Source organism: Cavia porcellus, unplaced genomic scaffold (assembly GCF_034190915.1).
Source record: "Cavia porcellus strain 051 isolate PalLab524CR breed Dunkin Hartley unplaced genomic scaffold, mCavPor4.1 scaffold_61, whole genome shotgun sequence".
Taxonomy (NCBI): Eukaryota; Metazoa; Chordata; class Mammalia; order Rodentia; family Caviidae; genus Cavia; species Cavia porcellus.
Genome location: NW_026947544.1, coordinates 2333598 through 2348455, shown reverse-complemented (window position 1 = coordinate 2348455; position 14858 = coordinate 2333598). Strand labels below are relative to the sequence as shown.

At 35.8% G+C, this 14858-nt stretch overlaps 1 protein-coding gene across 3 annotated transcripts in view; it reads right to left on the bottom strand.

The window, feature by feature from the left end:
- Window positions 1-14858, bottom strand: part of LOC134475111 (ATP-dependent RNA helicase DDX3Y-like) — a 69873-nt gene that overhangs the window by 14006 nt on the left and 41009 nt on the right. For all 3 annotated transcript variants that reach the window (XM_063244506.1, XM_063244505.1, XM_063244504.1), the window contains exon 18: window positions 1-14858. This exon is cut by the window's left edge and continues 14006 nt beyond it. In XM_063244506.1, coding sequence (XP_063100576.1) covers window positions 14779-14858 — 80 coding nt within the window. In that variant the 3' untranslated portion in view covers window positions 1-14778.

Genomic DNA, 14858 nt, shown 5'->3' with positions numbered 1-14858 from the left:
TTGAATCAAACTTTAGAACAAACAGACTTAATAGATGTCTATAGTGTTTTACCCCACAACATTAGAATACACACTCTTCTCAGTTGCACACAGGATATTCTCAAAAACAGACTACATACTGGCCAATAGATCATACTTAGGTAAATGCAAAGGAATTCAAGTTATCCCATGCATGCGATCAGAACTCAGTGCCATAAAATTGGAAATTCATGGCAAAAGAAACTCCAAGAACTTGGTAAACACATGTAAATTAAATAGTACTGTACTGAACAATAAATGAATCATAGATGAAATTAGACAATTTTTACAGTTAAATGATGAAAACAGTACAACACACTGGGTCTTATGGGGCACAATGAAAGCAGTCTTTAAAGAAAATTTCATAGCAGTAAATACTCATATAAGGAAAAGAGAAAGTACATATAAGCTTAATGGTGAATCTTAAATTTCTAGAAAAACAGCAGGCTAACCCAAAAGCTCATAGGAGAGAGGAAATTATAAAGATCTAAGAAGAAATTAACACACCGGACATTTTAAAAAAACAATACAAAGAATCAATGAATCAAAGAGTTGGTTCTGACCAAGGATGGTGGCTCACACTTGTAATTCTAGCACTTGGGAGGCTGAGGCAGGAGAATCATTGCAAATTCAAGACCAGCTTGGACTACAAAGTGAGCCCAAGACCAGACTGAATGCATAGCGAGACCCTGTCTCAAAAGACTAAAAAAAAAAAGTCTTGAATTTCTTTACAATTTCTTTACAATTTAGTGCATTTAAAACGTATAACTGTATATATTACTTATAAAAATTCAATCAGATTGTGCCACTCTGTCTTTTTTCAGCGCTGACAATGAAACAGAGCCCATGTATATTAGTGAGACCTATATCACACATCCAAGAGAGAGTGCTTTAACTTAGTAATAAGCTCTTAATTTATCTTTTTAATAGTTTCATATTTTCAGTGTTCAATAGTATTCCATTGTTTACACGTACCACTGTTTAGCCATCTAACTGACTTTTTTTGTGGTGGGGATCAAGACAGCCTGAACTGTCTCAAAAAGACAAAAGGAAAAAAAAAAGAGTTGGTTCTTTGAAAGGTTAGATAAACTTGACAATCCTTTAGCTAATCTTTTTTGTTTTTTCCACTGGGGATCGAATTCACAACCTCAAGCTTGCCAGGCAGGTGCTTATGCTGTTAAACTAAATCCTAGCCAATCTTATAAAAAAGAGGAAATAAAAGACTTAAATCCATGCAATTAATTAGGAATAAGAGGGTGAAATCACAACAGATACTGCAGAAATTTAGAAGAGCATCTATTCCTACTTTGTATTTTTAAAAAATGGACAATACAGAAGAAAATAATACATTTAAACAGACATGAATTACCAAAGCTGAATGAAGATATAAAAATCCTAAATAAACTAGTATGAATCAATAAGATCAAAGAAGTAATTAGAAACCTATCAACAAAGAAAAGCCCAGGCCCTGACAGATTCTATGAGAAATTTAGAGAAGACTTAATACCACTACTTCTCAAACTCTTTAACAAACTCTTTAACAACTCTTTGTTAAAGAGTTTGAGAAGCAATACTGTGAAAGAGAAGCAATATTTTCAAACTCAATCCTGAAAGCAGGTGTTATCCTAATACCAAAACCAAAGAAGGATCCAACTAAAAAAGAGAATTACAAGCCAAATTCCCTAATGAATGTAGATCTAAAAATTCTCAGTAAGACACTGGCAAACAGAATGCAGCAAGTTATGAAGAACATCATACATCATTACAAGTGGCATTCATGCCAGGGATGCAGGGATGGTTGAACAAACGTAAATTCATAAATATAATATACCATGTTAACAGAGCAAAGGACAAAAACCATACGATTACCTGAACAGATGTAAAAAAATTTTTTGAAAAAATCCAGTGCCCATTCATGACAAAAATCCCACAGAAAATTGGAATGGATTGTCTATTTATCTAAGCTGATAAAAGCCACCTAAGAGAAATCAACAGGGAACATACTAAATGGGCGAAAACTGAAAGCTTTCTCTCAAGAATCAAGAAGAAAAAAAAAAAAAAAACAACAATGATGTTCATGTTCCCACTCTTTTTTTTTTTTTTTTTTTGTCTTTTTCATTTTTTATTGGTACCAGGGATCTAACTCACGACTGCTTGCTTGCAAGGCAGGTGCTTATGCCACTGAGCTAAATCCCCAGCCCCTACCACTCTTATTCAACATAGTCCTGGAAACTTTAGCTGGAGCAATAAGGTAAGAGAAAGAAATAAAAGGAATACATATAGGAAAGGGGAAGTTAAACTATCATTATTTGCAGTTGACATGATACTTTACATAAAAGACTCCATAAACTTTACTAACTTTAATAGGTAAATTCAGAGGTACAGATGGACATAAACTCAACACTCAAGAATCAATACCTCTCCTGTACAAAACTCACTGAGAAATATTTGGGAAACACCATTTTTCACAGTGGCATCCAAGAAAAAAAAAATACTAGGAATCAATCTAACAAAGGATGTAAAAGACCTCTACAATGAAAACTATAGTACTCTGAAAAAGGACAATGAGTAGAATATTAGAAAAGGGAGAGATATTCTATGCTCAATATAAAATAAAACTGATGAAACTTATACATACTGTATTTTTCTTACCATGCAACTCACTTCCCAAAAGGCAAGTACCTAAAAGGGAAGTTAACAACCTGGCATACCTCCTTTCACACAGTAAAGGTTTCCTTACTTACTTTCAGTGTAAGACTAAGAAAATCACCCCCAGTCCTCTAGATAAAATGTTCTCAAATCACAAAAAATACTTCCTGACAGATGCAAAAAGGGATAAAAGTAAAAGATGGGGACACACATATGCAAAGAATTAATGAACAATTTTTTTAAGTGAGGAAACTATTACTGAACAACAGACTCACAATCTCTGAATAAAATCTAAACATTTACTTGAGGTAAACTTTTAAATGCACATCACTTTAAAATCTGGATCCTTAAAAGAATAAAAACTTTTAAAACTGCAAAGCATCAAAGCAACGGCAAGCTAGACATACTGTTATACATTAAGAATTTTATGTTTTATACAAACTTTCTGTACAAACTTCATATACCTTTATAGTAGAACTATACATGTTATTTGTCTTTCATAAATTGAACCACAATGTAGTTTTAAAAAAATCTAAACTGGCAATGAAGAAAACTTGCTTTCTGAATTGTAAAATGACAAACACTACTTAGCCTTAAAATTTGAAAACAATCAATATAATAATATTCAAGAGACAGGACACATTAAGTCATGATATAAAGTATGTTTCAAGTCTGAGAACTTAATGACTAAAATACTTCTTTTTCAAAACCAAAAAGATTTCCAGGAAGATAGTGGTGCAGTTAGCAGCACAGAAAACAGCCTATCTGAGAGTGACCATCCAAATGCTGTAAAGAGAACCAGGGATTTAACTGGAAGGACACAGATCCTCTGGACACAGGGAGAATCTGAAGTGTGAACTGAAGCCAAAAGAGAATGAAAAGAAAACCTTCACCAAGAAGAGGGCTCCTTTGCCCACCAGACTCACTACATGAGATTTGTTGGAACATGGGTACAAACTGTCAAGATGACACTGGAGGCTGGCAACCCTGAAGGCCTCTGCAGAGAGACATGGCAGTGCAGGGGAACAGTGGACATGAAAGACTATACTGGCTGGCACTGTGGGCCTTGATAAACCATGACTGGGTCACAGAAAATAATGTGGCACAGTGCTAAAGAACCACGGACTAGGTTAACCAAACAACAACTTCTCATGTCTAACAAACTAAAGAGGCAAGATTTTTCCAAAGACTCAAGCCCAAAAAGCAGCTAAACCTGGAAGATATCTCAGAGAAGGAGTTATCACCTAGGTATCCTAAAATAAAGCAATAAAGCAACCCCACCATAGGCAACTTACAAGCATCACACCATGAACTAAACTGGAAAAAGAAAATAAATGAGAAGACGATTAAACAATATGTAATCCCAATTTTCCAAAGACAAAGTTTACCAAAGGCAAAACCGGAGGCAATGAGGTGCAACAATCCAAAATCACCCCCATCAGGTCTCTCTGAACAACAGAGCAATTGAATGAGGCTCTGGAAAAAATGAAATCAGAAAATAAACACCATGCTTAGTGATGTTACAGTAGACATAGACCAAAACAATAGAGAAGCTTAAGCAAATTACAGAAACGCAGCACAGAATGAAATGGAATCCATACAGCAGATTCAATCAGATATTGTTTGGTCCTGCTACAGGAGAGAGATAAGAGAGAGAAAACAAAGAAAAAGAGGGAGAAAAAGAAACAAAGGAAAAAGGGAAGGAGAGGGGAGGGGAGGGGAGAGAAGGGGAGGGTAGCAGAGAGAAGGGAAGAGAAAGGAAAAGAGGCCTTTATTGCAGTCACAGGAGGGCTGTTAAAGAGATACAAGCACCCCCTGGAAGCATCCAGGGGAAAAAACACAGGCTTTATTTGGAATTGACACTGGGTAGAGTTAAAGGGGTGAATAGAGGAGCATGGCACACACCTGAAGAGCTGGCTTAACTTTTGACTTGCAAGAAGAACACGGGGCGGGGGGAGTAGTTTTGAAGGGAGGTGGCTCTCCAGTGCCATGTTAACTTGCACAAGGGAAAAACCCATCACAAACCAGGGGAATGAAAACTCCATTGAAAGTATTCAAGGTACATTAGGTCAATGTGAGGATAAGATCTCAGATATTGAAGACAGGCTTGCAATTAGTGTCTAGGAAAAAAAAGACTTCTCAAAAGTAGGGACCATGACACATCACTACAGCAGCTGCTAGATGAGACAAAATAGATGAACCTGAGGTTAACTGAAATCAATGAACCAGGAGGAAATACCACAAGTGTCATCAAAAAAAATGTTGACAGACAACACAGAAAAATTTTCTGGTACAGATAAAATAATTTGATATACAAATAACTGAGGAATATAGAATTCCAATTAGCAATGATTTTTTAAAAATCTACAGCTAGGCATTTCACAGTCAAGATTCTAGAAATTCAGCTGGGCGCGGTGGCTCATGTCTGTAATCCCAGCACTCCAGAGGCCGAAGCAGGAAGATCCTTGTGAGTTTGAGAGCAGCCTGAGCCACAAAGTGAGCTCAAGGACTGCCAAACTGCACAGAGAGACCCTGTCTCAAAAAGACCCCCCAAAAAGATTCTAGAAATTCAGCACAGGAATACAATCTTAAAAGCGGTTTAAACAGAAACAAATCACCTATAAAGGAAAGCCTATCAGACTCACAGCTGCCTTCTCAGCACAAACTCTCAAGCCAAGGAGACTTTGAAGTCAAGTACACCAAATTAAAAGGAAAACAACTTTCAACCTAAACTGATTTATCCTGCTACACACCCTTTAAAAATTGATGGAGAAATAAGATATTTCCATAACAAAGAACATCTGAGGAAATTTATGATCACCAAAACACAAAATGTTCTGAAGGACATTCTAGAAAGAGATAATAAGATGAGAGCTCCATGAACCCCAACAGAACGAATCCACCAGGGAGGGCAAACAATTAGAGGGAAGAGGAAAAAAAGCAGAGGGAGCCAACAACATGAAAATAACATGACAAGCATACATCAATACATATCAGTTGTAACCATCAGTGTTAATGGTCTTTTTTTTTTTTCTTTTTCGTTTTTATCGGTACCAGGGATCGAACTCACGACTGCCTGCTTGCAAGGCAGGCGCTTATGCCGCTGAGCTAAATCCCCAGCCCAGTGTTAATGGTCTTAATTCACAGTCAGTCATAGACTGACAGAAGAGATCAAGAAGCACGATCCAAAAATATGCTGCATACAAGAAACACATTCAATTCAAAAGAAATTCATAGACAAAGTCAAAGGATAAAAACAGTACTCCATGCAACAGGAACCCATGAAAAAGCAGGGGTAGCTATTTTGTTTGCAAACAAAGTGAATTTCAAACCAACACTGATTAAGAGAGACAAAGCTGGTCACTACATCATCATTAAGGGAACAATCCAAGGAAAAGACATTACGATCATAAACATATGCAACAATACTAGTGCACACAACTATGTAAAAGTTACTAACAGACATGAAAAATCAGGAGTCCTGATACAACTGTTTTGGGAGATCTCAATGACCCCATCACAAAAAGATAGATCAACTAGACAAAAAATGAATAATGAAATACTAGAACTGAATCAAACTTTTGAACCAATGCACTTACTAGAAGTCTATAGTGTCCCATCCCATGACATCGGAATACACATTCTTCTCAGCTGCATTGCATGGGATATTCTTCGCAACAGACCACATACTGGCTTATTGAATATGACATTGCAATGCACTGCAAATGCATGTCAAAGGAAACCACAAGAACTTCATAAATTTGTGGAAACTAAATAGTACTCCACTGAACAACCAATGGGTCACAGATGAAATTAAAGAAGAAATTAGCTTTTATAGTTGAATGATAATGACAATTAAGCGTACCAAAACCTGTGAGACACAATAAAAGCAGCCTTAAAAGGCAAACTTAAGAGCAGTAAATACATAAGCAAAACTGAGCAGGCACATACAAACAACTTAAATTTGAACCACAGATTTCTAGAAAAAGAACAGCAGGATAAACCAACAGCTCATACAAAGGAGGAAATTATAAAAATCAGGGTAGAAATTAACACACTGGACACTAAAAACTTACAATGAATCAGAGTTGGTTCTTGAAGGATTAAAAAAGACTAAATAAAACTCATATTCTAACAAGATGGAAAATACAGAAGAAATGAACACATTCCTGGATATATATATATAAAGTACCAAAGCTGAATCAAGAAGATATGACAACCCGAAGTAACCCAGTATCAATGAATCAAATCAAAGATGTAACTTTAAAAAACTACCAACCAATTAATTAATTAATTAATTAATTAGATAAATTTTTAAAAGCCCTGTCAACAAAGAAAAGCCCAGGCCCTGATGGATTCACTTCAGAATTCTACAAGAAATTTATGGAAGACCTAACAGCACTATTCTCAAACTCCTTAATGAAATTGAAAAGGAATGCTCCCAAATTCATTCCTGTAAGCATGCATTTCTCCTAATTCAAAAACTAGTGAAGGGCCCAACTAAGAAAGAGAATTACAAGCCATCTCCCTAATGAACAATGCTGCAGAAAATCCTTAATAAGATACTGGCAAACAGACTGCAGCAAATCGTCAAGCAGTCTGTACAACATGAGCAAGTGGAATTCATCCCAGGGATGCAGACCCGGTCCAGTATACATAATCCATACATGTAGTATACCACATAAGAGGCAAGGACAAAAATCATGATTGTCTCAACAGACGCTGAAAGCATATTTGACATAGTCCAGCACCTATTCATGATATTTAAAATTAAAAAAAACGCTGCAGTAAATTGAAATAGATGATCTTTATCTCAATCTGATTAAAATCATCTATGACAAAGCAACAGCCAATATCATACTAAATGGGCAAAAACTGAAAGCCTTCACCGAAAATCAGGAGAAAGACAAGGATATACACCTGTCTCCACTCTTATTCAACATAGTCCTAAAAGCTTTAGCTGGAGCAATTAGATGACAGAGAGAAATTAAAGGAATAAACATTCGGAAGGGAAAACTTAAAACTTTCATTTTTTACAGAAAATATGATACTCTACTTAGAAGACCCCAAAAACTCCACCAAAAGACTTTTAGATTTAATAAGCAAATTCAGTAACATACCTGGTTACAAAGTCAACAGTCAAAAATCAACAGCCTTCTTGTGCACGATTAACAAACTCACTGAGAGAAAAATCAAGGAAACAATGCCTTTTACAGTAGCATCAAAAAAAAAAAAATGGGGCTGGGGATTTAGCTCAGCATCATAAGCACCTGCTTTGCAAGCAGGCAGTCGTGAGTTCAATCCCCAGTACCAATAAAAAAGAAAAAGACAAAGAAGAAGAAGAAACATCTAGGACTCAACCTAACAAAGGATGTAAAAGACTTCTACACTGAAAACTACAGTACTCTAAAAAAGGAGACTGAAGAGGATATTAGAAAATGGAGAGACATCCCATGCTCTTGAGTAGGAAGAATGAATATACTGAAAATGTCCATACTTTCAAACTGTTGTACAGTCAATGCAATCCCAATCAAACCTTGAACAGCATATCTCACAGAATTAGAGAAAACAACCCGACAATACATCTGGAAGTTCTTGAGACATACAGGGGAAAAAAAGAAGAAGCACAGATTATAGCAAAGGCCATCCTGGGAAACAAAGACAAGACAGGGGCATCACAATTCCTGGGTAGAAATTATACTATAAAATTACTGTAATAATAAGTGTGGTACTGGAGGGAATAAAAACACTCAAAAGATCAGTGGAACATTTTAAAAGATGTAGCAACAAATCCAGACACACTAACTTTTTGACAAAGGTGACAAACACACTCACTGGAAGAAAGATAGTCTCTTTAATAAACGATGCTGGAAAAGCTGGCTCTGCACACGCTGAAGATTAAAACTGGATCCTCATTTTTCATTAGGTACTAAGATAAAACTGAAATGGATCAAATATCTTAATAGTAAAATAGAAACATTAAATCTGCTGGAAGATAGAGTACATAAAACTCTTGACAACATTGGTGTAGGCAAAGACTTTATGTACAAGTACAGATTGCGCAGAAACTACTGCAAAGAATCAACAACTGGGATCTCACCCTACTGAAAAGCTTTTGCACAAGAAGAGAAGCCACCAACAGAGTGAAGAGACAACCTACAACATGGGAGAAAATGTTTGCCAGCTATTCCTCGACAAATGATTACCATGAAGAACATAAAAATAACTTTAAAAAACCTCAATCCACCCAGATGTAAAGACTCAATCCAAAAATGAGGATGGGAACACACTCCTCAGATGAAATAAAAAGAGCAAGTAAGTATGTGAAAAAACGTTCAGTATCATTGGTCATTCCAGAGACGCAAATTAACAAATTGTTGAGATTCCACCTCACCCTGTAAAGAATGGCTAGTATCAAGAAATCAAGCCATAAGGAATGCCGGAAAGGCTTGGGGAAAAGGAATCCTTCTCCATGGTTGGTATCTAAAGAGGCAGGACAAATACTGTCAAAATGGCCAGACTTCCAAAACTGGTAACAGACTTAATATTATCAAATCAAAATACAGACAGCATGCCTCACAGAACCACAGAAAACAATTATAGTATTTAATGGAATATTACAGCAAAGAGCAAAAGCAATTATGCACAAAGTAATAGAAAGAGACTATCACAATTCAGTTTCAGCCAGAAATAAAAAGTATGCAACTTGGCTAGCACAAGGTCATGAGTTTGATCCCTGGTACCACCACCAAAAGAAAAAAAGAAAAAGAGAGAGAAGAAGCTTGCAAAAAATAAGACAGGTAAAAAACAAACAAAAAACGTGACAGTTGGCATCAACGAAACAGAACAGAGAAACAACCCTGTGCACACTCAACTAACTGGTCTGTTACAAAGGTACAAAGGTACTAAAATACATGTTGGAGGAAGGACAGCCTTTGAACACATGTACTGGTAAAACTGACTGTCCATATGAAGATTAAATCTGGACACCATGCCTATTCAAGAACTAAACTAAATCAAAATGGATCAAAATTCAAATGTCAAAATACTTAAAAACTCTGGACCAGGGGTTTAGTTAAGTGCCTACCTCCCAAGTGTGAGGTCATGAGTTCAATCCCTAGTACCAAAAAAAGCAAATTTAAATTCTGGAAGACAAGTACCTTCAAACTGAACAGAACTATAATCAACAAAGAATTTATCTTCATGATCAACAGATGGAATTTCATCAAATTAAAATCGGCACAGAAAAGGCAACCTATATAAAGGGAAAAAAAATGTCAGATACACCTAAAACAGAGGATTAACACCTACAATACACAGTATACTAAAAATTGTATCTTTAAAAGCTGTGCAAAACCACCTCCAAAAGACTTCTGTGGCTTTCCTCATAGCAGCTTGCCTTGCATCCTCCAAGGTGTACTTGTTTATGTTGCTTTCTCCTTCAATAATGTGGGCCAAGGTTACTCTGTAGAGCTATCTTTTCTTGTTTCTTGATACAGGGTCTCCTTCTGCAGTTCAAGCTAATCTTAAACTAAACTGAGACTGGCACTAAATTTGCAGCCATCCTCCTGCCTCCACCTCCCAAGTGCAAAGTTTTTTTTTTTTGTTTGTTTGTTTTTGTTTTTGTTTTTTTGTCTTTTTCCTTTTTATCAGTACCGGTGATTGAACGAACTCACGACGGCCTGCTTGCAAGGCAGGCACTTATGCCGCTGAGCTAAATCCCCAGCCCCTCCAAGTGCAAAGTTTATGAGCATGCACAACTGTGGCTGGCCACCTCACTTTTTGTTCTTATTTTAAAATAAATTTTGTCACAGTACTAATGAAAAAAAAAACATCAAAAAACTTCCAAAAGATAAAAAACAAAATTAGAAGTTTTAGAGCTTCCGCAAAAGACATACATATAAAATTCTCTGAAGTACTTTGTAAAACTCTCTGAAGTACTTTGTAAAAAAAATACATACATATAAAACTCTCTGAAGTACTTTGTAAAAAAAATTACTGGCAAATATGTACACAGAGCCTAAGCCACACTAATTGCCCTGTAACTAACACTGTAACAAATGATGTCAATAATGTAATTTTAGAACGAGGTACAATACATCTGAAAATTCTGAGCAGAGAGCCAGAACCAAAAGAGATTTCTTTTTAGTAGTGGACAGTCAACCTTTGGGTAAATTCAGCAGATTTAATTACAGTGGAAACCTATGCAACAAAAATACAACACAACTGCACTATTAAGAACTGACAGCTCCTGGGGATTTGGCTCAGCCACATAGGCACCTGCCTGGCAAGCATGACGTTGTGAGGTCATGAGTTTGATCCCGCCACCAAAAAAAAAAAAAAAAGGAACTGACAGCTTGTGTAGGTTAGTATCTAGCTCCAACCTGTGAGATCTGAATTTGTTATCCTTAGATTTATATAATCTACAAGTGTTAATATTTCAATGCAGCTGTAACAAAGCCATGTCCACATTTTCGAAAAGCCTGCTCAGCTGGGCATGGTGATGCATGCCTGTAATTCTAGCACTTAGCTGAGGCTGAGGCAGAACAATAGTTACAAGTTTGAAGCTAGCCTGGACTACAAAGTGGGCTCAAGGCCACCCTGTGCTATATAGTGACACCCTATCTCAGAAAAAAAAAATGCTGTATTATTCATTCAGCTTATACTTTCTTGACCAAAAAACATCAACACTGCATCCATGAAAGATCAGAACTCCAACAAAGCCAAGTTCAAGGACTAGTCATGCCTATGGATAGCCATTCTAACATTTGAATTATAGTATGACAGGCATTAAATAATCTCCCAAACTCTTTACCAGGTCTCTAAACTTTTCCTATACTAGCATGCCCACAGATGACTACAATTAGTAAATAGCCAAAACATTAAATCACTAATTTAAAAAATCAGTATAACATGAAGTCTTTAACTCTTAGGAAACAATCCTGGCTATAAAGTGAAGTACTAGATTGAATGGAATTTCTGATTTCAGTTTTTTGAGGACTCTTTATCCGATTTCCAAGATGGTTGTTCTAATTTATTTACATTTTGACCAACAATTCTGAAAAATTCTTTTTCCTCCACAGCTTCTATGAAACGTGATTACACTACCACCTTGGTTCACTAACTTCCTTCTTTCCCCAATCCTGGCTGCCAAATAAATTGGATGAGAAACAATCAAATTACCCTATCAAGGTCAAAATTGAATTTGACTGGATTCTTGTCCAATGTAGTCTGCAACCAGAATTGTGGAGAGAATTATGTTCATGAACCAAGGTAACACTGTATTTGATTTCTTTGATCATAGCCATTCTAAGATGAAGGGAGTGGACAGAACAGGTTGAGAAAAGGATGAAGAAAAAAGTTTTAATTATGCATCCCAATTCTCCATGGTGAATAATTATGTGTTGTAAACACATGCTAACATCTTTTTAAAAATATTTCAACCCTAAAAAAAATTCTGTTTTTCTATAGTACTTCTTATCTTACTGAAAAGTAGTTTTCTGAAGTACATTTTTTTTTTTAACTTTTTCATTTTTATCGGTACCAGGGATCGAAATCACGACCGCCTGCCTACAAGGCAGGTGCTTATGCTGCCAACCTAAATCCCCAGCCCTGAAGTACATATTTCACAAATACATAAGTAAGAAACTGGTTTTCTAATTCCTTAAGAGTATGAGCTTAATCTTCTCACCTTTAAGCCACAACTGTCAGCAGAAAGACTTTAACTTTTTATTTTAGTAAAATAAGATTCAACTCAGCATATGCAGTGCTACCATCTAAAACCAATACAATAAACAGTTAAACTTATAGTGACTTCAGGGTCAATGTTTACATTCTGCAATTCAAATCAATTATTTATTGAAAATATTGCTGGCTGGTCATAAAACTAAACGTGTAAGTTACTGATTATGGCAAAACACAGATAACATGTTTGAAGACTGCAAATATGTCATATTATCATTGCAAACCAAACCAAACACATAATAAACAAAATTCAGAGAAACTGAGAATATGGATGCTTCATATCATTTTAAAATATTTTCATTAATTTCTTAAAAACAAGTATATCAAAACCTTTGCATATACTAATTTTGAACTGTCAATTTTGGTTTAACTTTTATTATAAAATTTTAATCTCCAATGCCAATGTCAGTAATTTGCCGTAATAGGCCTTAACATTAAAAGTTCATACTACCCTGAAATATTTTATTTCAAAATGGCGACATTCAACACTGAAGTGCCAGTATTTTGGGAGTGCCTTTTGGTCAAGTTTTTATAAGCTTTCCTAGAATCATTTTTTAGGCTTACAAAAATAAGTTATTTGTCAAAGTGTTCAATAAATATTACACAAACTAGCAGCATAAGTGTCTAAGGTCTATCATGTGCAAACAGTCCTTTTAACTACCATCCATAGTCCCAAGTAAAATCTTAGAAACTAGCTCTTGATGAGCTCTGTTCAACAATCATGAGACAAAACAAGATTGGAAATTTAAGGAGTGGTACACAAGGCATATATATAAAATTCAATGTGCAGTAAAGTAAATACTTTGTTAAAAACTATGGGCAAATTTGTATACACGAGTCTAAACCTACATTAATCGAAATAGCAGCAAAACAAATGACCTCAATACTGTCAAAGGGCTCCTACTTTAGTAAGTTAGAACAAAGCACGATACACCTAAAAATATATTGCACTTAGAAGAAATTTTTGTCAACTTGTGCCACTCTAAAAACTTTTTTTAAAGATTGTGTTCTGTTGGGGCTGGGGATTTAGCTCAGCACATAACCACCTGCCTTGCAAATAGGCGGCCCTGAGTTCGATCCCTGGTGCTGGGAAAAAAAAAAAAAAAAAAAAAAAAAAAAAAGATTGTGTTCTGTCCACAACATCCCAAATGAAAAGGCATTTTCTTTTCAGTAGGAGACAGACATCTTTGGACAAACTCAGCAGAGGTATAAATATAATGGAAACCTATGGTTAAAATAGAGTAGAACAGCACTGTTAAGAACTGACATATTGCACAATTTAGTACATAGCTCCCACCTGTGAAATCTCAATTTGTTATTCTTAGATTTAACAAAGTCTACAAGTGTAAACCACCTTAACATTTACTACAGTTATAACAAAGCAATGGCACAAAAAGAAAGCCTGCTTTATAATTCCCTTCAATTTGAACTTTCTTGACCAAGATATACCCACAATGCATCCATGAAAGACCAGAACTCCAACAAGGCCTGTAACAAGGGCAAGTCATTCTTATGGATAGTCATTCTAACATTTCATTTATACTAAGGCAAGCATTAAAGAATCCAAGTACATGTTCCCACACACCTTCAGTCAGGTCTCAAAACTTTCCCTGTAGCAGTATACTTACAGATGACAAACAACATTAAGAAGCATCCTAAACACTAAAAAAGGAATTGCTGTATTTACTGGCATCCAAGAATGCGTTCCAAAAATGTTACAGTTGTTTTTACACATCACACTTCGTGACTGGAATGGCTTATAATTTGTCTGAAGTGCCTATCCAGAAGAGTGAACAAATTAGAATTTTAGTAGTTTGTTTCATTAGAAAATAATTACTTTTAAGATCTCTTTCTTTCCACCAGGATCTGCAAGTATGGAAGTCCTAACACAGGCTACTGCATTAGTTTTTCCCTTTTATTTACTGATAAAATTATTATCTCTGCTAAATTGAATCACGCCTGTGTGCCAAGGTTTAATTGTAGCCCAAGTTCAGTGAATTTATTTTGTCCAAATAATTGATATCTTGAGCACTACTGAGCCAACAAGACATCAAATAAGTTGTCTAAAGTTGACAGTACATTAACAAACAAATGATTCTCAGTCACAAAATTACAAATGTGGTTTGGGGTGGAATTAAGCAGGAGGCAAGTTAATCCATACTGTGGCAACTAAATCTTCAACTTCTGAATATGGCTGTAGTTGTTCTGTTCATTTCTTCTAGTGACTTTCAGCTCTCAGATTTTTTAGGAGAATCACAGCTAGTAATGTACTGCAAGTTCTTGAAGCTACACATTTTAGTCTGCCTAAGTTACATGTGGTTTCCATATCAGCTTGTATGAAAGGATGATGACTGTAGCAAAGTCGATTCAGTTGCCCCACCAGTCAACCCCTTGGGAGTTATAATTTCCACCGTATCCATCATTATTGTAGAAGCCTCCATAGCCAC